This window comes from Balaenoptera acutorostrata, chromosome 11, assembly GCF_949987535.1.
Source record: "Balaenoptera acutorostrata chromosome 11, mBalAcu1.1, whole genome shotgun sequence".
NCBI lineage: Eukaryota > Metazoa > Chordata > Mammalia > Artiodactyla > Balaenopteridae > Balaenoptera > Balaenoptera acutorostrata.
Genome location: NC_080074.1, coordinates 88,755,974 through 88,781,938, shown reverse-complemented (window position 1 = coordinate 88,781,938; position 25,965 = coordinate 88,755,974). Strand labels below are relative to the sequence as shown.

Sequence of the window (25,965 nt, the reverse complement as noted above, 5' to 3'; positions counted from 1 at the left end):
CCACAGGGTTAAGATTCACAAGCTCTAAGAAGCAACTTCTGACCATATGGTCCCCACTCCCTGAGAGCAGTCTCAGCCCTAAGAAAACATTCCACTATTGCAAATCTTCAAGATCATGCCACAGCCAACCTCAAAACACTGGAATTCCACAATTCCCTGACCTTGCTTCCTTCTCTGCTTGCTTTCTTCAGTCTCATATGACTCAAATCAGAAGGGCTAGGAAATCTGTTACTCTATAATATCCTACTGCTGCCCCTGCATCACAACATTATTTGATTTCTTCACGAAAAAACGACAGTATAAAGGGAAGCATTTATAATTCAGAAAAGTAAGAAGATGAAAAGAAGTAGATCTGATTAGTTAGGCAAAATCAATTATCCCTTTCCTATGATATCAAGACATATAAGAGACTACATTGAAAGGCAACAAACTCTGTACTAACCTGGGGGAAGAGAGAATAAGTTGAATTGTCAATAGTGAATGAGTATAAAAACTCCCCGTCGTACCACATGCTCTTCCCCATGGGGGAATTCATTTTAGTCATAGCAAAGAGATGGGCGGGGTCACAGCAGTCTTCCATCTGTTTCCTAGGAGAGAAAACAAGAGAGAGAAAAGAACAGCAGGTTAAGTGAGCAGCAGACTCATTCACTTGTCATTCCCACAGAGATGTGCAGCCTTACCTCAGCGCCAGCTCACAAAAGCATCTGTGTCTCCAGGGTGATTAGACTACTATTAATTCATTCTTCCAGCCATCAGAATGCATGACCGGAACATTTCATAATTTTTAAAAAGTAAAAAAAAAATACATCAGCTGGTAGGACTGTAAATTGGTGCAGCCACTATGGAAAACAGTATGGAGACCCCCCAAAAAATTAAGACTAGAACTACCATGTGACCCAGCTATTCCACTTCTGGGTATTTATCACAAGAACGCAAAAACACTAATTTGAAAGGGTATATGCACCCCTATGTTCACTGCAGCATTACAGTTGTCCCTGGGTATCTGCAGGGAATTGGTTCCAGGACCTGCCTCAGATACCAAAATCCACAGATGCTCAAGTCCCATAGTCGACCCTCGGTATCTGAAGTTCTGCCTCCATGGATTCAACCAACCTCAGATTGTGCAGTACTGTATGTATTTATTGAAAAAGTCCATGTATAAGTGAACCTGTGCAGTTCAAGCCCATGTTGTTCAAAGGTCAACTGTATTTACACTAGCCAAGATATAAAATCAACCTAAGTGTCCATTTATGAATGAATGGTAAAGAAGATGTGGTATATATACACCACGGAATACTACTCAGGCATAAAAAAGAATGAAATCCTGCCATTTTCGACAACATGGATGACCCCTGAAGGTATTATGCTAAGTGACATAAATCAGATAGAGAAAGACTGTCTGATTTCACTCATATGTGGAATCTAAGAAAAAAAACAAAAAAACTAAATAAAAATAACAAAACAAAAACAAACTCATAGTTGCAGAGACCAGATTAGTGGTTACCAGAAGGGAAGGAGGTTGGGGGGTGGGAGAAATTGGGTGAAGGGGTCAACTGTCTGGTGATGGATGTTAAGTAGACACATGGTGGTGATCAATCTGTAGTGTATGCAGATGTTAAATTATAATGCTGTACTCCTGAAATTGATATAACTAAACAAAAAGAAAGAAAAACATCAGCTCTCACATGCAGTTGAAATACGTCCAAAGGCGAAAATAATCATTATAATTACAGATTGATGGATTTAAACATCCAGGTGCAGAAAAGGCTTGGATGGCTGACGCATCTTCATGGTGATTTAACAATCAGATGGTTACATTTGGGGACCAGGGACTTTACGTGACCTGTACAGAGTAGGGAATACACAGAGCAGCCCCAAAGAGGGTGCACATCCCCCCAGACTGAGGGCATGATCAAAGAACCACCCCTGGGAAATCCTTTTAAATAGAAACAGAATGAGATGAAGGATGTGATTTCAGGCACCGGTGAAGGAACCTGCCTTTCAACTGGTAAGTTGCAGGCCTTTCCTGTTCTCGTTTTGTCTGATCTCTCAGTAGTGTGAGACACAGCTGAGCGCCGGGACTTGGCGAAGGTCTCCTCACTCTCTTTGTGTCTGAAACACCAGGGTCTCCTGGGTCTCCTCCCCTTGTCCTGGGCTGGCTCGCTGGTGCTCCTCTGCTTGCCCCTCACATGGTGGCCATGTTACTATTCTACAGGCTAAGCTTCACATTCTCCTCGAATTCAAAGCCTGTCAGAAACCAATTCCATTTCCTCACTGAGCCTTCAGGAGTAAAAGAACTCATTCCCCAGTCCCACTTCTAGAAGGACCAACAAAACAAATCGCTGACATAAACCACTTCTGAATGGTGCCCCTAAATAGACCTGCTTGCTCAGATATCTTTGGCCACGAGTGGTACCCAAGCGTAGAGCTGATGGGGATGGGGAGCTAGAGTACAGTCATCCTTGGTCTCCTCAAGGTTGGTTCCAGGACCGCCCCCCCCCATACCAAACCCCATGGATGCTCAAGTGCCTTATATGAAATGGCACAGTGTTTGCAGATAACCTACACAATTTCTCCCGTGTACCTTAAATCATCTCTAGATTACTTATTAGTGCACTCCCTAATGCAGTGTGTTATGTAAATAGCTATAAATACAATGTAAATGCCATGTAAATAGTGGCCAGTGTGAGGCAAATTCAAGTTTTGCTTTTTAGAACTTTCTGGAAGTTTTAATTTTTCCAAATACTTTCCATCTACCCATTGGTTGAATCCTCAGAGGCAGAATCTGAGGATGAGGATTTGGGGGCAACTGTACTTGGGTTCAAATATTGGCTCTGACACTGACTGACTCCATAACCCAGGAATGTTACTGAGTTTCAGAAACGGCCTCAGAGACTGTTCCTGAGAATTCCCTGAGAATGCACAGGTGAAGCATGTAGTACAAGTCTGACCTCATTGTAGAGATGAATAAATCGAGTCAGTAACTGGAACTCTTCCCAACACCTGGTGGTTTCTCTGGGGCTTTCTGGTTGGCTTCCCCTTCACAAAGGTTTCAACAGAAAGGACAGGGGAGAGGGGCTCGGGAAAATGGCCTACATCTTTCAAAATTACTAGAATATGCGTCACTCTTGCTTCTACATCATCATTCCATCAGCTGCTCTTTCCTTGCCTCCTCCATCTTTGGTAATTTTTATTGTGTTTCATTACCCAAAAGGCAGCCTGAACAGAGGCAGGAAAGTTTTATAGTGAATTGCCTACATTTTCTCAAAAAAGCATTCTAGGTACTATAGTCAGTCAACATAGAACTAGACATGGCTTAAGACTGTCTTTAAAAATGAGGAGAATTATCTTAAGCATGACTCTCAACTTTTTGGGATGAGTAAATTTTTGAGCCCCTATTCCATTTCTGGTGATATCTTACCACTTTTAGTCCTTTACAGTAACCCTAAGAGATAATTAAGGGAATTATTATCATTATTATTCCTAATTCACATCTGAGGAAATGTATCAGGGCCATCACGGGACATGCTTTTTCCTCTCTGCATGCTGCCTGTTCAGGACCATTGTGACTCACTCTTACCTTTCTCTTTCCTGAAGGAATGCTTTCCAAACACCAGCCAAACACCTGCAACACACCAGGTGCCTTCCTAGATTTTTTCCCACTTAATCCTCACACTGAGTGACCCTGGAGCTACATAGCTTTAGGGTTCTTTTTTTCAGTAATTTAACTTGGGGTACATCACCAGTGAAGTGGTGGGGCATGATTTTGCTCCCAGGCCTTTTTACATCATATCTGGTACTTCCTTCCAGCCAGACCACAGCTCTCGCCTCTAAACCAAACTAAACTTGCTATTGAGCACGAAGTGCTACAGGAAATTCAGAAGAAAAATCTGTCCCAGCCATATAATAACACCCCATTTAATCTTTATTAAGCTAGCAGCTTACATATCACTTTACACTGGCTTCCTCTATTCATCCCCCAAAAAACTAAGATAGAGCCGATTACATTACCTTAAACTTACAGACAATAAAAATGAAGCTCAGAGCAAGAGACTTGTTCAAGTCAAGTTCGTGAGGTTCCTGCACTGTTGGTGGGAATGTAAACTGATACAGCCTCTATGTAGAACAATACGGAGGTCCCTTATAAAACTAAAAATAGAATTACCATATGATCCAGCAATCCCACTACTGGGCATATACCCTGAGAAAACAATAATTCAAAAAGAGACATGTGCCACAGTGTTCATTGCAGCACTATTTACGATAGCCAGGTCATGGAAGCAACCTAAATATCCATCGACAGATGAATGGATAAAGAAGATGTGGCACATATATACAATGGAATATTACTCAGCCATAAAAAGGAACGAAATTGGGTCATTTGTAGAGACATGGATGGATCTAGAGACCGTCCTACAGAGTGAAGTAAGTCAGAAAGAGAAAAACAAATATCGTATGCTAATGCATATATATGGAATCTAAAAAAAACAGTACTGATGAACCTAGTGGCAGGGCAGGAATAAAGACGCAGACGTAGAGAACAGACTTGAGGACACAGCGGGGGAAGGGGAAGCTGGGACGAAGTGAGAGAGTAGCATTGACATATATATACTACCAAATGTGAAATGGATGGCTAGTGGGAAGCAGCCCCATAGCACAGGGAGATCAACTCGATGCTTTGTGATGACGTAGAGGGATGGGATGGGGGGGTGGGAGGGAGGCTCAAGAGGAAGGGGATATGGGGATATATGTATACATATAGCTGATTCACTTTGTTGTACAGCAGATACTAATACAACATTGTAAAGCAATTATACTGCAATAAAGATGTGGAGAAAAAAGTTCATGAGGTTAATAAATGTTTGCTTAATTATTGATTAAATGTGTGTTAGATGGACTCAAATTCACATGTTTTCCTACAGCATCATCATGCTCAGGGCAATCATACCCTGAGTGGGAAAACCAAATACTCGACAGAAAATAGAAAGTGTCACATGTGTACAAATACTTTTAAAAATCTAAGAGTTATAGCAAATTCAAAATAATCATAGCACCATTTGCAATATGGGAGTGCTTTTCTTATAAACGTTTGAACTTTTCCCTCCATCCAGAGTGCCTTCCCATCTTCCTTCTGCCATGCGCATGTCTGGAGGGTGGCCGAAAAGGGACCACAACGTAGAAGTATGTTCACCCCCCATGCCTGAGAAGGGCCCACACGAGCTCACCAGCTATACGGGCTACAACCACAGAAGCAAAAGCAGTAGTGGAAATAGCACTCACAGCAGTAGGAGTGGTAATCATGGTAGTAGTAGTAGTAATGGTTTTTATAGAGTGCTTGCCTAACACTGTGCTAGGTCTGGGGGACATAAAATTGAATTTCACCTCCATCCAACTTGCAGGTGACCCTGGAGAGAAGACACGTACCAGCTTTTAGAATGTTTAGAAAATTTGGTTCCCACCCCCTTTCTCATGCTTTGCATTAATACTGCCTATTATTTGTGGCAGGCAATAAAATCACAGAGTTAAAAAAGCAAAAGTGAACCCATTTTTATATTCAAGTTTAAATCTGCAGATTATTACATTTCAGTTAAGTGTGAGTTGAGTATTGGAGTTAAAATGTAAATGCTTTTTATTATTTGAATTCAAGCTGCAGCAGAGCTCCTGCTAAATGATGCTATAATTGCATCATGAAGGTAAGTATTTAGGAAGCCTGGGAGCCACTTGCTAAAAACTCACTCAGGTTCTCATCCTCTCCCAGTGAAAGCCATGCATATCAACTAAGCCAAGAAGACCTCACTGGCTTATTGTGCCAGGAACACTGAGGTTCTGGTGAAACTAAACAGACAAATAAGGGTGAAAACCCAACCACTCAGTTAATAATGCCCAGTATCAGCATGAACCTTGCTGAAATTCTCTTGGATGTCATGTTCATTACTTTGGTCACCAGACATGAAGGAGGTTGGGAGGCTGTCACTCCAATGACTGACACTATCGTGCCCCTTCTGAGGAAGAACTGAATTTGAGAAAGCAGAGGTGAAGGAGAGGTTCACTTTGGTCTCAGTATTTGGGCAAACTCTGCTGTTACACTCCAGCTTTAGACTCAGCTAAACATCCAATTCAATGCCATTTCTGGCCTCCTTGTACACGTATGTGACAAACGTTTGTGTGATCATTTCCTTCACCATCGTATCTAAATAGGGTGTTGATGTTAGTAACATAAACAGGGAATGTCAATAAAGTTTGCTGTTTACAACTGAATGTGCAATTTAAAATTCTGATAAGCAGCCTAGAAGTAGATGGAGTGAAAAATCTCCTTATATGCTTTCTATGTTGAATTTCTATCCATCAGGTGAAGTATAAATGTATCTTGAATACTTCAAAAGGAAAATGCTGCAATAATAAATTTATTGTGAAAGCTATTAATTTTATGTATAAAAATTATGAAGGATCATCAACTACAGAGGAGAATAAATTGTCAGTTAAAGGAAATATTAAGTGTGCTTAGCATAAAACCTTAGGAAAAATACTGCATCATTTTTTTACCAACAAATATTTATAAAATTTTAAGCAATAATATAAGGAAGAATAACAGAGTTGAGATTACATGAAAATTCTAATCTTTGTAGAATTAGTTGATATACTAGCATTCAAAATATTAAACAAATATTAAACACATAACCCTTAAGAACTTTATTTAATTTTCAGTTATTTAATTCCATTTAGACAATGAGTTGTTCAGGGGAAAAAAAAGTCCTAGTTGGGAACCCTTCATATGTGGGATTAATAGTTAAATACCGGGCTTCCCTGGTGGCACAGTGGTTAAGAATCTGCCTGCCAATGCAGGCGACATGGGTTCGAGCCCTGGTCTGGGAAGATCCCACATGCCGCAGAGCAACTAGGCCCGTGAGCCACAATTACTGAGCCTGTGCGTCTGGAGCCTGTGCTCCGCAACAAGAGAGGCCGCGACAGTGACAGGCCTGCGCACCGCGATGAAGAGTGGCCCCCACTTGCTGCAACTAGAGAAAGGCCTCGCACAAAAACGAAGACCCAACACAACCATAAATAAATAAATAAACCCGAAGTTAAAAAAAAAAAAAAAGAATTACCTTTAAAAAATAAAAATTAAAAAAAGCACAGTGCTACATGTTAAAAAAAAAGTTAAATACCAAATCTGCCCCTAAAAATTTCATGAGAATAAAAAACCCTATAAACAACACCATGAAAAATCATCATGACCTGCCCAGTCATAATAGAAATTTCCTCATATCCGTAACTGCTTTGTTCTTCTTAACAGCACTTATGCTATTTATATGCTATATGTTTTATCTATACTTTTGTTTATTGTCTGCCTCCCCAAGTCCCAGAATTTAAACTCCATGAGGGCAAAGACTTTTGTCTTCTGTTCACTGCTCTGTCCCCCTCCCCTTAAATGGTGGCTAAGACACTGAACTGGTGCTTAATAAATGTTGATCAACTGGATGAACAAATTACAAGTTGGAAGAAAGAAAGAAAATGTTACAGAACCTCAATGCACATTTTGTCCTCACTCATCAAAATTCAAATTGAAGAAGTTAATTCCTTACACAGTCAATGGAGACCAAAAGACAAAAGCTTGTCAAAATAACTGCTATAGGTGGGTAAACATTTTCAGTAGTAGCAGATCCAGGATTTTTAAGATTTGCTGAGTGTTGAATCCCAAGTTCCTTACACTGTGCACTAAACATTAGTCTGATTAAAGCGAGCATCCCTTTTGGATTGCAGGCCTGCAGCACAGGCACCACAGGAGTGGCCCATCAGCGGATGGCACTGATAAATTCTGTTTCCTTCACCAGTGTCAAACTTTCAAAATTTGACTTATAAAATTTTAGACAAGTTTTCAGATTTAATCTTGCCTCCAAAAAATTCTTTCTATTCTAGCGATGTCTGACTTCAGTCAACTACTGATTTTAACATTTGGCTTTTGGCCAAAATGTGTATCTAATGCATTTCCTCCAAACAGTTCAATCGATAGCTCTTGTTGTACACTGTCCTGAGTTGAGTTCCTAAAATTCCTGTTAGACTAGTATATGTTAACTCCTTGGTTAATGTAACTCCAGATTCACTGTTAAAAATGTGCCCACATACCACATCAGAGGATAATATATATAAAGTCCTTAGCACCTTATATGGTTTCAATAAGTATTCATTTCATTCTCCTTCATATTCAGGCACCATTCGATTCTGCTTGCCTCCCACAATCCTAGGTTATGACTGCTTCCCAGATACAACTATTAGTAGTTACCTCCCCACTTCCATTCCCAAACATGTCCCTATTTGGATGATAAATTATATGTTCACTCCATTAAGAGTAGAAGATAAACAGCAGCATCCAGTAAAAGAGGGCTCTTCTTTAAGTGAAGAATCTGGTGGCCTACAGAGAAATTTCTTATTCTAAATATGGAAACGGCAGATTTCACAGAGATTATGGCAGGTAGGGTTTGGACCATCCTGAAGTTGGTTTTCACCCTAACTTAAAGGATTGTCTTAAATTACCCATTTTGAAGCAAGTATAAAAATCAGGAGTCACAGTTGACTGAGTGCCCAGGATCTAGAACAAGCACTAGCAGAAGCTGCTCTGAAGTGGATGAACAGCAGGGCCCTGCCTGTAGGGGACTTGGGAGCAGGTGGTGACAATACCATCTCTGTGGCAAAGTCCACACCTTCTGTCCACAGTATTGTCCCCTCAATGGCTTACATCCCTGACCTAAGAGATTCAAAATACACACTCGATACAGGGTAGAGATTTGTATTCATCTTATTTCTCTGTAAAACTCTCTTGAATGGTATGGAGGAGAATTAGTTTCATGAGATTATCACTTAAAATAATGTTTTCTACAGATATAATAAAAAAGGCTTTTCAAAGATTAATCTCCGGATAATTTGCCAGGACTACAGAAACAGAGAAAAACAACTCTTGCATACTACTTAAGACAGCAAGTAATCTTTTATTTAGCGGCATTTTATTCTTCACATTTGAAATGACTGTATTATAAGGAAAAAGTATTCCAAAGAGAGGTCGATCTGTGCCCTGTGTAATCTGCATTTCTCTACCACAGGCAGAGCAGACTTAAAGGAGAAACTTTTGGAAAACAAGTATTTCAAAGATGATCTGGTTTTCCCTAACACATATTTGTTTTGTTGTGTACTTAACAAGTACACATGATTATTTGAATTGAAGAGCGAAAATTTTTCCAGGAAGGATTTCAATAAGCACTTACCTGCAGTCTTCTTACTTATGCTTATCTGTCTATACAACTAGAAAAGCTCTAGTGTTATCCTTTGAGAATCACCGGTTTGCTTTTTTGGTAACTGAAACTGACTAGGCTCCTTTGAACAGGGCTCATTATTTGATTCACTCAATAAATATTTATTGAGAACTTTCTATGTGCCCAGTGCTATTCCAGGCACTAGGGACAGAATGGGGGCCAGGAGAAGGAGAGCTTGGAATACTTTGCCCTCTTAAATTCTAATGGAGAAGACAGACAAAAGATGAAGTATGTGAATAAGGGGTGGGAGTATAATTTTCAACAGGAGGCTGGGTAAGTCCTCATGGGGTAGGTGATGTTTGAGCTTACTCAGAAGGAGGTAAGGAAGTAAGCAATATAGATATCCAGGATATCCCAGAGAAAAGCATTCAGGGAGAACAAACAAGTACAAAAGCCTTAAGGCAGGAGTGACCCTGGTATGTTCAAAGAACATGGAGGAAACCAGCGAAGCTAGAGTAAGGAGAGTGTGGCATGGTGGGGGGCAGGCGGGTCGCAGGGAGAGGATCATGCAGGGCTGTGCACATGTGGTTTTTACTCCAGTGAAAAGAGTAGAATCTGCCCTCACCATCAAACTTCTTGTGGCATCATCCATGGACCCTCAAGGATAAATCCAACTCCAAAATCACACAAAGACATTTGGATTTTCCTGAAATTGTAATGGAGGGGGTTGGGTCACCACACCACAAAAACTTCTTAAAGTCTCCCAGTGAATATCTATCTGTCTTTTCCCTAGATACAATTCTATCATTTCCTCTAACCATCCCCAAAGCCAGCCTTTTCTCCATCACCTCTCTCTCTTATCCAGAGAAACTTCACTTGATTAAGCCCTCTAATTTTGACTCCCTTTCTAATCATTTAACATCAAACTTAGGTATGAAAAGACCTATTATACATACTCTTTTTGGATTTCTTTTTCCTCTTTTGGAGAATGGAACGATTTGAAAGACAAAGAAAATTCTCTTGTTGTATACGTTCAATTTTATGAATAAAGGTATTTCTCTCTTGGTCTCTTACCAGGATCATGACAAAACAGCTAAATGGATATACACCAAATTTGGATAATATATTTTTAGTGGTATGAAACTTAAAAACATGGGTTTGGAGGAATGCAACAAATTCACTTTTGGAGGCTTGGGTAGGAGCATAGGGAAGGGGCAAGTGCATCCTCTCAGAGAAATAAGTAGGCAGTCATCCATGAGAACATGAGGTTTTGAAAATGAGGCCTAGATCAGAAGCACCAGTATCCACGTAAACCACCATACTCTACTGAGTTTTAAACTTGTGCCCAAGTGGCAGATGCTTAAAATCATGAGTTACACTAATTTACAATTGAGCTGTTTCTCCAATGCACAAGTTTACACAGTAAAGGGGGATGCAGCAGGGATTTCTTTATGTAATCATGGTTAATGGTGTTCCTGAATAGCACTAGGAGAAATTATGTTTTAAATATGGGAACTCTATTCAGCTGAACCACACATTAGACCAGATGAACTTAACAGATATACATAGAACATTCCACCCAAAAGCAGCAGAATAAACATCGTTTTCAAGTGCAAATGGAACATTCTCCAGGATAGATCACATGCTATGCCACAAAACAAGTCTTAGTAAATTTAAGAAGATTGGGATTATATCAGGTATCTTTCCCAACAACTATGAAACTAGAAATCAACTACAAGAAAAACACTGCAAAAAACACAAACACTTGGAGGCTAAACAATATACTATTAAACAAGCAATTGGTCACTGAAAAAATCAAAGAGGAAATAAAAAAGTGCCTGGAGACAAATGAAAACAAAAAAACAATGATTTCCAAAATCTATGGGACACAGAAAAAGCAGTTTTAAGAGGAAGTTTATAGCAATAAAGCCTACGTGAGGAAATGAGAAAAACCTCAAATAAACAACTTACTCTTACACCTAAGGGAACAAGAAAAAGAAGAATAAACAAAATGCAAAGTTAGTAGAAGGAAATAAGTCATAAAGATCACAGCAGAAATAAATGGACTAGGGACTAGAAAATAAAAACAACAGAAAAGATCAATGAAACTAAGAGCTGACTCTTGGAAAGATAAACAAAATTAATAAATATTTAGCCAGACTCATCAAGAAAAAAAGAAGGACCAAACAAATAAAATTAGAAATGAAAAAGGAGAAGTTACAACTGATACCACAGAAATACAGAGGATCATAAGAGATTACTATGAACAATTATAGGCTAGTAAAATGGACAACCTAGAAGAAACAGAAAAATGCCTAGAAATGTACAATCTCCCAAGACTAAACCTGGAAGAAATAGAAAATACGAACAGACCAATTAACAGTACTGAAACTGAGTCAGTAATTTTAAAACCCCCAACAAACAAAAGTCCAGGACCAGATGGTTTGTTGAATTCTACCAAACATTTAGAGAAGAGTTAACACCTACTCTTCTTAAACTATTCCAAAAAAATTACAGAAGAACACTTTCAAACCCATCCTATGAGGCCAGCATCACCCTGATACTGAAACCAAAGATATCACAAATAAAGAAATTGCAGATTTTTAATATCACTGATGAATGTAGGTGCAAAAATCTTCAACAAAATATTAGCAAACTGAATCCAACAATACATTAAAAGGATCATACCCCTTTTAATGTATCAATTGGGATTTATCCCAGGGATGCAAGAATGGCTCAATATCTACAAATCAATCAATGTGATACACCACACTAACAAACTGAAGAATAAAAATCATATGATCATCTCAATAGATGCTTTTGACAAAATTCAACAATTATTTATGATAAAAACTCTCCACAAAGTGGGTATGAAGGGAACATATCTCAAAATAATAAAGGCCATATATGACAAAACCACTGTTAACATCACACTCAATGGTGAAAAGCTGAAAGCATTTCCCCTAAGATCAGGAACAAGACAAGAATGTCCACTTTTGCCACCTTTATTCAACACAGTATTGGAAGTCCTAGCCACAGCAATCAGACAAGAAAAAAATGAAAATCAAAGGAATCCAAGTTGAAAAGGAAGAAGTAAAACTGTCACTGTTTGCAGATGACATGATACTACACATAGAAAATCCTAAAGACATCACCAAAAAACTAATAGAACTCATCAAAGAATTCAGCAAAGTTGCAGGATACAAAAGTAATACACAAAAATCTGTTGGGTTTCTAAAAACTAACAATAAATTATCAGAAAGAGAACTTAAGAAAAAAATCCCATTTATAATCATATCAAAAATGAATAAAATACCTGAGAATAAATCTAGCTAAGGAGATAAAAGACCTGTACTTGGAAAACTATAAGACACTGATGAAAGAAGTTGAAGATGACACAAATTAAGAGATATACCGGGCCTCCCTGGTGGTGCACTGGTTAAGAATCCACCTGCCAATGCAGGGGACACGGGTTCAAGCCCTGGTCCGGGAAGATCCCACATGCCACGGAGCAACTAAGCCCGTGCGCCACAACTACTGAGCCTGCGCTCGAGAGCCTGCAAGCCACAACTACTGAGCCCACATGCCACAACTACTGAAGCCCGCATGCCTACAGCCCGAGCTCCGCAACAAGAGAAGCCACTGCAATGAGAAGCCTGCGCACCGCAATGAAGAGTAGCCCCCGCTCGTCGCAACTAGAGAAAGCTGCACGCAGCAACAAAGACCCAATGCAGCCAAAAATAAATAATAAATAAATAAATAAATTTATATTTAAAAAAAGAGAGAGAGATACCATGTTCATGGATTGGAAGAATTAATAATGTTAAAATGACCATACTCCCCAAGGCAATCTACAGACTCAATGTAACCCCTATCAAAACACCAATGGCATTTTTCACAGAACTAGAACAAATACCTCTAAAATTTGTACGGAAATACAAAAGATCCTGAACAGCCAACGCAATCTTGAGAAAAGAGAACAAAGCTGGAGGCATCACACGCCCTCATTTCAAACTATACTACAAAGCTGCAGTAATCAAAACTGTATTGCACTGACACAGAAACAGGCACATAGATCTATGGAACAGAACAGACAGCTCAAACATTAACCCACACTTATATCATCAATTAGTCATGACAAAGGAGGCAAGAATATACAATGGGGAAAAGACAGCCTCTTCATTAAATGGTGTTGGGAAAACTGGACAGTTACATGCAAAAGAATCAAACTGGACTATTTTCTCACACCATATATAAAAATAAAGTACAAATGGATTAAAGACTTAAATATAAGACTCAAAACCGAAAAACAACTAGAAGAAAACAGGCAGTAAACACTTTGATACCAGTCTTAAGCAGTATTTCCTCACACAAGGGAAACAAAAGCCAAAATAAGCAAATGGAACTACAGCACACCAAAAAAAAAAAAAAAGCTTTGCACAGCAAAGGAACCTACCAGTGAAACAAAAAGTCAGCCTATTGAATGGTAGAAGATATTCGCAAACAATATATTTAATAAGGGGTTGATATCCAAAGTACACAAAGAATACATACAACTCAACATCAAAAAAAAAACCAATTAAAAAATGGGCAAAGGACCCAAATAGACATTTTTCCAAAGAAGACATACAGATGGCCAACAGGCACATGAAAAGATGCTCAACATCACTAATTGTCAGGGAAATGCAAATCAAAACCACAATGAGATATCACCTCACACCCGTCAGGATGGCTATCATCAAAGAGGCAACAAATAACAAGTGTTGGCAAGGATATGAAGAAAATGGAACCCTTGTGCACTGTTGGAGATATAAATTGGTGCAGCCATTATGGGAAATAGTATGGAGATTCCTCAAAAAAATAAAAATAGAACTACCATATGATCCAGCAATTCCACTCCTGGGCATTTATCCGAAAAAAATGAAAACACTAATTCTAAAATATATATGCACCCCTATGTTCACTGCAGCCTTATTTACAGTAGCCAAGATATGGAAGCAACTAAGTGCCCATTGATGGATAAATGGATGAAGAAGATATGCTGTATTTATACAATGGAATATTACTCAGCCATAAAAAAGAATGAAATCTTGCCATTAGTGAGAACATGGATGAACCTAGAGGGTATTATGCTAAGTGAAACCAGTCAGACAGAGAAAGACAAATACTGTATTATTTCAATTATATATGGAATATAAAAAACAAAACAAATGAACAAACATAACTAAATAGAAACAGACTCATAGATATGGAGAACAAACTGGTGGTTGCCAGAGGGGAAAGGGGGTCAGCAGAAGAGAGAAATAGGTGAGGGAGATTAAGATGTACACACTTTCAGTTACAAAATAAATGTCACAGGCATGAAATGTACAGTGTGGGGCTACTATACATAAAATAGATAACCAACAAGGACCTATTGTACAGCACAGGGAACTATACTCAATATTTTGTAATAACCTATGAGGGAAAAGAATTTGAAAAAGAATGTATATATATATATATCTGAATCAGTTTGCTGTACACCTGAAACTAAAACAACATTGTAAATCAACTATACTTCAATTTTAAAAATTAAAAAAATAATGTACAATGTGGAGAATATAGTCAATAATTATGTAATACCTTTGTATAGTGACAGATGGTAGCAAGACTTACCATGATGATCATTTTTAAATGTATAGAAATATCACATCACTATGCTGTGTAACAGGAACTAACATAGCATTGTAGGTCAATTATACTTCAAAAACAATCAAACAAACAAATTCATAGAAGAAGAGATAAGATTTGTAGTTTCCACAGGTAACAGAGTAAGGGGAGGGGGAACTGGATGAAGGTTGTTAAAATTTACAAAGCTCCAGTTATAGGATAAATAAGTACTAGGGATGTAATGTACAACATGATAAAGATAATTAACACTGATGTATGTTATATATAAAAGCTATTAAGAGAGTAAATCCTGAGTTCTCATCACAAGGAAAAATATTTTTTCTGTTTCTTTAATGTTGTGTCTCTATGAGATGATGGATGCTCACTAAACTTGTGATAATCATTTCATGATGTATGTAAGTCACTATGCTGAAAAAAATTAAGAAAAAAGAACTCTATTTAGAAGGATTTTTTCTTTTCTTGTTCTAATAACACCTAGGTCTGAGATTATTTCTGTGAAAGATGAGAAGTTAGTGGAAAGCAAAACAAACAAAAAGGAGACAAATGTGATAGAAACCACATGGGTTTTCCAAACTATACAGATTTCTCTAAACTAGGAAACTGAACCAACAAACGTCAGATGACCTAAGTGGTAAATTTTAGAGGTTCAAACCCAGGAGTCAAGTTTGCTGGATTCAACTCAGCTCTACTGCCCACTCAATGCAGGACTGGAGCATTAGTCCTGAAATTTTTTGTCTCTTCCATGATGTGTGGCACACACTTCTGGTATTTATGTGAGTAACCATTCCAGTATTTGAACATACTCAAAATTATTTTCTGAGAAAAATTTTGGCTTTTCATTATGACCCATTTTCACAGGATAGAATTCTGTGCAACAAAACAAACCAGGGATTCTCAATTTTCTTACCAGAATATTAACTGTGCCACCTGCTTGTCTAAAACATATGGGTCTCTCTTTACTCAGCACAGAGTATCAGCCATTCAGGTTGTCAACAACCTTTAATTTACTGTCATCTAGTTCCCATTAAATGTGTGGTTAAAGGAACGGGTATTTGGGAGAGACAAAGGGATGTCTTAGCGGATTTTCTCCTAGGAGTTTGACTCTTTATTTTCTTTCTCTATATCAAATCAAATCATGAACAAGTCAGCTATTTGCATAACTAGTAGCTATTTTTAAATGTCCATCCTATAAACTTCCATAGATGAGAACACAGCTTATTCTCCAGGTCAAATGTGTCAACTCAGTTTACCCCCAACATGTTGTGAAAACAATCAGGCAGGTATTTTCAGTTCATCCATCTATCATCCCTCACCTTGTTTGTTATGTTCGCTACATTTGTACTTAATTTTGAATTGTTTTGTGAATATCATTGACCCCCATCGAGATAGAAAAGTATTGAGACAGTTGACAGCAACAGTTAAAGAGAAGAGTAGGCTTAAAAAGGAAACAAAAGTGGAGATGAATTTTAAAAACTGAAAGCATTGAGAAAATAAAGGATATTACAAGTGTAGATGGAATGAGTCATTTGACAAAGAGTGAATAAAGAAACAACAATTGAAAAAAGAGAAGAAAATAATAGATGAAAGGGAATTTTTTTGTTTGTAGTTTGTCAATAAAGGATAAACAAAAGCTGAAAACTAGAGACCAGATAGGCCTACTATGATGTCTTCAGTGCTTAGAGATAAACAAGACTGCATTCAACTGGGGGAAATACAAAAATGTATGTTTCCTTATGTTCAAGGTCACTCTGAATCTGCCCATTAAAGGGGACAAAGGCAACTGTTTATGGGTTACCTGCTAAGGAATCCCTCACAACATCAGAAGAGATCAAGGAAAATGCTTAGTTACCTCAAAACCCTTCAATGCAGACAAAACCTAACCATTTGGGGAAACTGTAACTTAATTGGCTATAAAACCAAAAAGCAGAATAACATACTTTCAAAGGACAGACTCACACTCTACTTGGTAGAAATGTATTGGGGAATGCAAGGTCAAAAATTCTCTTGGTCATTTTGGAGTTGAAAATAACTTTTGGAACAGTAACCTGTGAAAAGTAGAGAGGTCTCTGAATAAACTAACCATCCTGTAGAAACACCTTCAACCAAGTTACATTACAAAGCTATGCTTTTATTGAGGGTCAGTATAAGAATTTAAAAATATAGTACATTTTAAAAAACAACCATTAATATTTTAAAAACAACCACCAATAAAGAGAGCAGTTCATAGGCTTTGAGTCTTTGAATGTTGAAAACACTCTCACTTAGTTTGGCTGGGTATAAAATTCTAATTTAAAAATAATTTTTCTCTAAAAAAGATAAATTTTCTCAGATTTTGAAGGCATTATCCATTGTTTTCTAGCTGTCAGTATTTTGTTGAGAAATCTGGCATCATTCTTATTTCTAATCATTTGATTTTAATCATTTTTCATCTTCAAAGGTTTTTAAGATCTTAAATTAAGGATTCTGAAATTTCACAATGATATGGCTTGAATAGGTCTTTTGCATTCACTGTGCTAGACACTTGGTGGTCCCTTGCAACCAGGAAACAGGTCCTTCAGTTCTGGAAACCACCTTCTATTATTTCTTAATAACTTCCTTTTCTTCTATATTTCTTTTTCTGAAATTCTTATTATCCAAACTTCTCACCTTTTTTTCCATTTTTTCACTGTTTTATTTTTCTTTTCTATTTTGGGGGGAATGATTTCCTAAACATTATTTTACAAATCCACCTATTGAACTTTTAATTTCCACTACCATATTTTTAATATCAAAAAGTTCTTTCTGATCTTCAAAAAAATTTTTTTTATTAATTTTTATTGGAGTATAGTTGCTTTACAATTTTGTGTTAGTTTTTACTGCACAGCAGAGTGAGTCAGCTATACGTATACATATATCCCCTCTTTTTTTGGATTTCCTTCCCATTTGCCTGATGGTTTTCACAACATGTTGGGGGTAAACTGAGTTGACACATTTGACCTGGAGAATAAGCTGTGTTCTCATCTATGGAAGTTTATAGGATGGGCATTTAAAAATAGCTACTAGTTATGTGAATAGCTGACTTGTTCGTGGTTTGATTTGATATAGAGAAAGAAAATAAAGAGTCCCATTTAGGTCACCACAGAGCACTGAGTAGAGTTCCCTGAGCTATACAGTAGGTTCTCATTAGTTATCTATTTTATACATAGTATCAATAGTGTATATATGTTGATCCCAATCTCCCAATTCATCCCACTCCCCCCTTCCCCCCTTGGTGTCCATACATTTATTCTCTACGTCTGTGTCTCTATTTCTGATGATCTTATTTTCAAAAAGTTTTATGTTCATAGCTTCCTAACCTTTGTGAATGTAATACAATTTTTTGTGAGAATCGTAGCCATATAATTTGTTATATATTTTTCTGCTTCCTTATTGTCCATTTCATGTGTGTTTTTTCTATTGGTTTACTTTGATCTCTGTCTTTCATGTTAGAGGCTTTCTAAAAATAGTTTAGAAATACTTTTATTTCTAAATAAAGATCTATAGCTCTCTGTTTACTTTTAAGAATGAGGTACTAAACAGATGAATAAAAGCTCTATGCTTGGGTAGTAATTACCAACTGCTGGGCCTCATCAGAGTGTAATCCAACAGCCATTTCATGAGAGGATCCCCAAATGACAGTATCCACATCTTCTCTTGTACTAGTCAGTTTTCCCATTGAGGAATCTTCCAATTTCTTGATAAGGCATAAGCCTGGTTGATAACATTCTGGGAGCTAAGTGAAAAGAGAAGGCTGAGGTCTCACTCTTCAGAATATAACCTTTCTCTTAATTTCCCTGTTTTCAGCTGATGTCCCAAGTCCAGAGTCGCTCCGTGTCATCTCCAGTCTTCTAACACATGGACAAAGACAACTCCTTGTGTCTGTGGGTAAGGGGAGATGGGGAACACTTCCAACCAATCTTCCTGCTTTTAGTGTCATCAGCACTCACCTCTAATTGCTGAGTCTTTCAGAAATTCTGCAACATAAACTGGCTTCCTTATTGCTGGCTTACCCTGTTGCAAACACTCAAGTTTCCAACTTCTGTACTCTACATGTTGTCAGACGTGACTGAGCCATCTGCTTTTCATCTCCTAAAATTTTGTTGATGTCTTTTGTCTGCTATTGTTGTCTCTTCCATTTTCTTCATTCTTACAAGTTCATTCTTATTTATATTCCTCTATTATTATTTGTTAGTCTTTCAAGAGGGGTCAGAAAACCAGAAGCCAGGTGGTATTATCCTTTTCCAGTTTAACTTCTTTAGTGGTGATTTTCAATAATGTTTTCTGATTTGAAAACATATGTGGAATCCTGCAGCCTGTGGACCAAAAACCACAGTTACAGAAAGATAGAGAAGATGAAAAGGCAGAGGGCTATGTACCAGATGAAGGAACAAGAAAAAAACCCAGAAAAACAACTAAATGAAGTGGAGATAGGCAACCTTCCAGAAAAAGAATTCAGAATAATGATAGTGAAGATGATCCAGGACCTCGGAATAAGAATGGAGGCAAAGATTGAGAAGATGCAAGAAATGATTAACAAAGACCTAGAAGAATTAAAGAACAAACAAACAGAGATGACCAATACAATAACTGAAATGAACACTACACTAGAAGGAATCAATAGCAGAATAACTGAGGCAGAAGAACGGATAAGTGACCTGGAAGACAGAATGGTGGAATTCACTGCTGCGGAACAGACTAAAGAAAAAAGAATGAAAAGAAATGAAGACAGCCTAAGAGACCTCTGGGACAACATGAAACGCAACAACATTCGCATTATAGGGGTCCCAGAAGGAGAAGAGAGAGAGAAAGGACCAGAGAAAATATTTGAAGAGATTATAGTCGAAAACTTCCCTAACATGGGAAAGGAAATAGCCACCCAAGTCCAGGAAGCGCAGAGAGTCCCATACAGAATAAACCCAAGGAGAAACATGCCAAGACACAGAGTAATCAAATTGGCAAAAATTAAAGACAAAGAAAAATTATTGAAAGCAGCAAGGGAAAAAAACGACAAATAACATACAAGGGAACTCCCATAAGGTTAACAGCTGATTTCTCAGCAGAAACTCTGCAAGCCAGAAGGGAGTGGCATGATATACTTAAAGTGATGAAAGGGAAGAACCTACAACCAAGATTACTCTACGCGGCAAGGATCTCATTCAGATTTGATGGAGAAATCAAAAGCTTTACAGAAAAGCAAAAGCTAAGAGAATTCAGCACCACCAAACCAGCTCTACAACAAATGCTAAAGGAACTTCTCTAAGTGGGAAACACAAGAGAAGAAAAGGACCTACAAAAACAAACCCAAAACAATTAAGAAAATGGTCATAGGAACATACATATCGATAATTACCTTAAACGTGAATGGATTAAATGCCCCAACCAAAAGACATAGAATGGCTGAATGGATACAAAAACAAGACCCATATATATGCTGTCTACAAGAGACCCACTTCAGACCTAGGGACACATACAGACTGAAAGTGAGGGGATGGAAAAAGATATTCCATGCAAATGGAAATCAAAAGAAAGCTGGAGTAGCTATACTCATATCAGATAAAATAGACTTTAAAATAAAGAATGTTACAAGAGACAAGGAAGGACACTACATAATGATCCAGGGATCAATCCAAGAAGAAGATATAACAATTATAAATATATATGCACCCAACATAGGAGCACCTCAATACATAAGGCAACTGCTAACAGCTATAAAAGAGGAAATCGACAGTAACACAATAATAGTGGGGGACTTTAACACTTCACTTACACCAATGGACAGATCATCCAAAATGAAAATAAATAAGGAAACACAAGCTTTAAATGACACAATAGACCAGATAGATTTAATTGATATATATAGGACATTCCATCCAAAAACAGCAGATTACACGTTCTTCTCAAGTGCGCACGGAACATTCTCCAGGATAGATCACATCTTGGTTCACAAATCAAGCCTCAGTAAATTTAAGAAAATTGAAATCATATCAAGCACCTTTTCTGACCACAACACTATGAGATTAGAAATGAATTACAGAGAAAAAAACGTAAAAAAAGACAAACACATGGAGGCTAAACAATACGTTACTAAATAACCAAGAGATCACTGAAGAAATCAAAGAGGAAATAAAAAAATACCTAGAGACAAATGACAATGAAAACACGACGACCCAAAACCTATGGGATGCAGCAAAAGCGGTTCTAAGAGGGAAGTTTATAGCTATACAAGCCTACCTAAAGAAACAAGAAAAATCTCAAGTAAACAATCTAACCTTACACCTAAAGAAACTAGAGAAAGAAGAACAAACAAAACCCAAAGTTAGCAGAAGGAAAGAAATTATAAAGATCAGAGCAGAAATAAATGAAATAGAAACAAAGAAAACAATAGCAAAGATCAATAAAACTAAAAGTTGGTTCTTTGAGAAGATAAACAAACTGGATAAGCCATTAGCCAGACTCATCAGGAAAAAGAGGGAGAGGACTCAAATCAATAAAATTAGAAATGAAAAAGGAGAAGTTACAACAGACACCGCAGAAATACAAAGCATCCTAAGAGACTACTACAAGCAACTTTATGCCAATAAAATGGACAACCTGGAAGAAATGGACAAATTCTTAGAAAGGTATAACCTTCCAAGACTGAATCAGGAAGAAACAGAAAATATGAACAGACCAATCACAAGTAATGAAATTGAAACTGTGATTAAAAATCTTCCAACAAACCAAAGTCCAGGACCAGATGGCTTCACAGGTGAATTCTATCAAACATTTAGAGAAGAGCTAACACCCATCCTTCTCAAACTCTTCCAAAAAATTGTGGAGGAAGGAAAACTCCCAAACTCATTCTATGAGGCCACCATCACCCTGATACCAAAACCAGACAAAGACACTACAAAAAAAGAAAATTACAGACCAATATCACTGATGAATATAGATGCAAAAATCCTCAACAAAATACTAGCAAACAGAATCCAACAACACATTAAAAGGATCATACACCACGATCAAGTGGGATTTATCCCAGGGATGCAAGGATTCTTCAATATATGCAAATCAATCAATGTGATACACCTTATTAACAAATTGAAGAATAAAAACCATATGATCATCTCAATAGATGCAGAAAAAGCTTTTGACAAAATTCAACACCCATTTATGATAAAAACTCTCCAGAAAGTGGGCATAGAGGGAACCTACCTCAACATAATCAAGGCCATATATGACAAACCCACAGCAAACATCATTCTCAATGGTGAAAAACTGAAAAGCATTTCCTCTACGATCAGGAACGAGACAAGGATGTCCACTCTCACCACTATTATTCAACATAGTTCTGGAAGTCCTAGCCACGGCAATCAGAGAAGAAAAAGAAATAAAAGGAATACAAATTGGAAAAGAAGAAGTAAAACTGTCACTGTTTGCGGATGACATGATACTATACATAGAGAATCCTAAAACTGCCACCAGAAAACTGCTAGACCTAATTAATGAATATGGTAAAGTTGCAGGATACAAAATTAATGCACAGAAATCTCTTGCATTCCTATACACTAATGATGAAAAATCTGAAAGAGAAATTATGGAAACACTCCCATTTACCATTGCAACAAAAAGAATAAAATACCTAGGAATAAACCTACCTAGGGAGACAAAAGACCTGTATGCAGAAAACTGTAAGACACTGATGAAAGAAATTAAAGACGATACCAACAGATGGAGAGATATACCATGTTCTTGGATTGGAAGAATCAACATTGTGAAAATGAGTATACTACCCAAAGCAATCTACAGATTCAATGCAATCCCTATCAAATTACCAATGGCATTTTTTACGGAGCTAGAACAAATCATCTTAAAATTTGTATGGAGACACAAAAGACCCCAAATAGCCAAAGCAGTCTTGAGGGAAAAAAATGGAGCTGGAGGAATCAGACTCCCTGACTTCAGACTATACTACAAAGCTACAGTAATCAAGACAATATGGTACTGGCACAAAAACAGAAACATAGATCAATGGAACAAGATAGAAAGCCCAGAGATAAACCCACGCACCTATGGTCAACTAATCTGTGACAAAGGAGGCAAAGATATACAATGGAGAAAAGACAGTCTCTTCAATAAGTGGTGCTGGGAAAACTGGACAGCTACATGTAAAAGAATGAAATTAGAATACTCCCTAACACCATACACAAAAATAAACTCAAAATGGATTAGAGACCTAAATATAAGACTGGACACTATAAAACTCTTAGAGGAAAACATAGGAAGAACACTGTTTGACATAAATCACAGCAAGATCTTTTTTGATCCACCTCCTAGAGTAATGGAAATAAAAACAAAAATAAACAAGTGGGACCTAATGAAACTTCAAAGCTTTTGCACAGCAAAGGAAACCATAAACAAGACGAAAAGACCACCTTCAGAATGGGAGAAAATATTTGCAAATGAATCAACGGACAAAGGATTAATCTCCAAAATATATAAACAGCTCATTCAGCTCAATATCAAAGAAACAAACACCCCAATCCAAAAATGGGCAGAAGACCTAAATAGACATTTCTCCAAAGAAGACATACAGACGGCCACGAAGCACATGAAAAGATGCTCAACATCACTAATTATTAGAGAAATGCAAATCAAAACTACAATGAGGTATCACCTCACTCCTGTTAGAATGGGCATCATCAGAAAATCTACAAACAACAAATGCTGGAGAGGGTGCGGAGAAAAGGGAACCCTCTTGCACTGTTGGTGGGAATGTAAATTGATACAGCCACTATGGAGAACAGTATGGAGGTTGCTTAAAAAACTAAAAATAGAATTACCATATGACCCAGCAATCCCACTACTGGGCATATACCCAGAGAAAACCGTAATTCAAAAAGACACATGCGGGCTTCCCTGGTGGCGCAGTGGTTGAGAATCTGCCTGCCAATGCAGGGGACACGGGTTCGAGCCCTGGTCTGGGAAGATCCCACATGCCGCGGAGCAACTGGGCCTGTGAGCCACAATTACTGAGCCTGCGTGTCTGGAGCCTGTGCTCCGCAACAAGAGAGGCCATGATAGTGAGAGGCCCGCACACCGCGATGAAGAGTGGCCCCCACTTGCCGCAGCTAGAGGAAGCCCTTGCACAGAGACGAAGACCCAACACAGCCAAGAAATAAAATAAAATAAATAAATAATAATTAAAAGGTGCTAATAATTAAAAAAAAATTTAAAAAGAAAAAAAAAAAAAAAAAAAGACACATGCACCCGAATGTTCATTGCAGCACTATTTACAATAGCCAGGTCATGGAAGCAACCTAAATGCCCATCAACAGACGAATGGATAAAGAAGTTGTGGTACATATATACAATGGAATATTACTCAGCCATAAAAAGGAACGAAATTGAGTCATTTGTTGAGACGTGGATGGATCTAGAGACTGTCATACAGAGTGAAGTAAGTCAGAAAGAGAAAAACAAATATCGTATATTAATGCATGTATGTGGAACCTAGAAAAATGGTACAGATGAGCCGGTTTGCAGGGCAGAAGTTGAGACACAGATGTAGAGAATGGACATATGGACACCAAGGGGGGAAAACTGCGGTGAGGTGGTGATGGTGGTGTGCTGAATTGGGCGATTGGGATTGACATGTATACACTGATGTGTATAAAATTGATGCCTAATAAGAACCTGCAGTATAAAAAAAACAAACAAAACAACTAATACTAAACTTTCATTGGGTTATTTGTATGGAAATATGTTAATATAAATGTTTCAGACATTACATGAAATTGCTAAAAATCTTATATTTGTATTTGTATGGAAATATGTATGGAAATATGTTAATATAAATGTTTCAGACATTACAAAAAAAAAAAAAGAAAACACATGTGTGTAAAACTAAAAGGCTGCCAGGAAAAACCATTATGATGATGGCTGCTTTAAAGAAATGGAAATGGGGTATTAAGATATGTAGGGGTTTTAATATTCACCTTATACGTTTCTATACCTTTTTAGTGCTGTGAAAGTTATCATTTTTATTATTTTATCAATTTATCACTTATTTGTCATATATATTTTTATTCATTCATTCATATTATATATCTATATTTACCATTTTATTACTTTTCATATTATATTTGATTAATTTTTTAGAACTATTAAAAATTTAAATAAATGCTTGTTACAGAAAATCTGGTAAATATTTTAAAGGATAGAGAAGAAATTAAAAGTTAAAAAGCAATACAACCACACTGAGAAAAGTGCAATTAATATTTTTTTCTCCCAGTGATCTTAATGCCATATTCCCGGGCTTTCTTTAAAATTAATTTACACTTACTAAACACCCCTTCTCTCCAGCATCCCGAAAGTCTCCTTTTTATCTAAATCCTTAATTTCTGACCATAAAAATACTTATATTTATCCTAAGCTAAAGAAAAATTTCTTCAAAAATGCCACCTTCTTTAAGATATGCTAAAATCTCTGAGGACTTTTACAAACAAAACATCTCAAAGCACTTATTGCTTCTATTTCCTTATTAACTCTTTCACTTGCCTCCAGTCCATCACCTTCACTGAAACAGCCCTCTCCAAGGGCTTCAAATACATCCAAATGACCTTTCCTCATTTCTTACTCATCCAAATGACCACTCTGGCCTTTGGCATTGTTGACCAACTGTTTCCTTCTTATAAGCTTCTCTGCCCTGGATATCCATGGCAGTGTATCAACCCACCTAACCACCTCCTCTCTGTTTGCTTTTTCTCTCTTTCCTGACAAAATAGCAGTTCTTCCTCCCATTACCTAAATGTGATTATGTCCCGAGGCTCAACTTTGGTTCCCAGTACTTTTTTCTTATGCTAATAATAATGAAAGATTGAGTCACAGTCACATTCCTTACGCTCAACCAAAAAAACTAATAATATCTCGTATAGAGATACAAAAGAGAAAAAACCTAGAACAGACCATCAGGAGATATCTAAAACTGAGTGGGCAGGGTTGGGCTAATGGAAAAAGGAGGGTACAGAGAAAAAAGAAGGAATTAAGAAAA

The 25,965-nt window shown here is 37.4% G+C and overlaps 1 protein-coding gene across 2 annotated transcripts in view; it reads right to left on the bottom strand.

The window, feature by feature from the left end:
* The window catches only part of ST8SIA1 (ST8 alpha-N-acetyl-neuraminide alpha-2,8-sialyltransferase 1), a 180,377-nt gene that overhangs the window by 101,265 nt on the left and 53,147 nt on the right, over nucleotides 1-25,965 (bottom strand). For both annotated transcript variants that reach the window (XM_007194830.3, XM_028162041.2), the window contains exon 2: nucleotides 443-587. In XM_007194830.3, coding sequence (XP_007194892.1) covers nucleotides 443-587 — 145 coding nt within the window. The remainder of the gene's footprint in view (nucleotides 1-442; nucleotides 588-25,965) is intronic.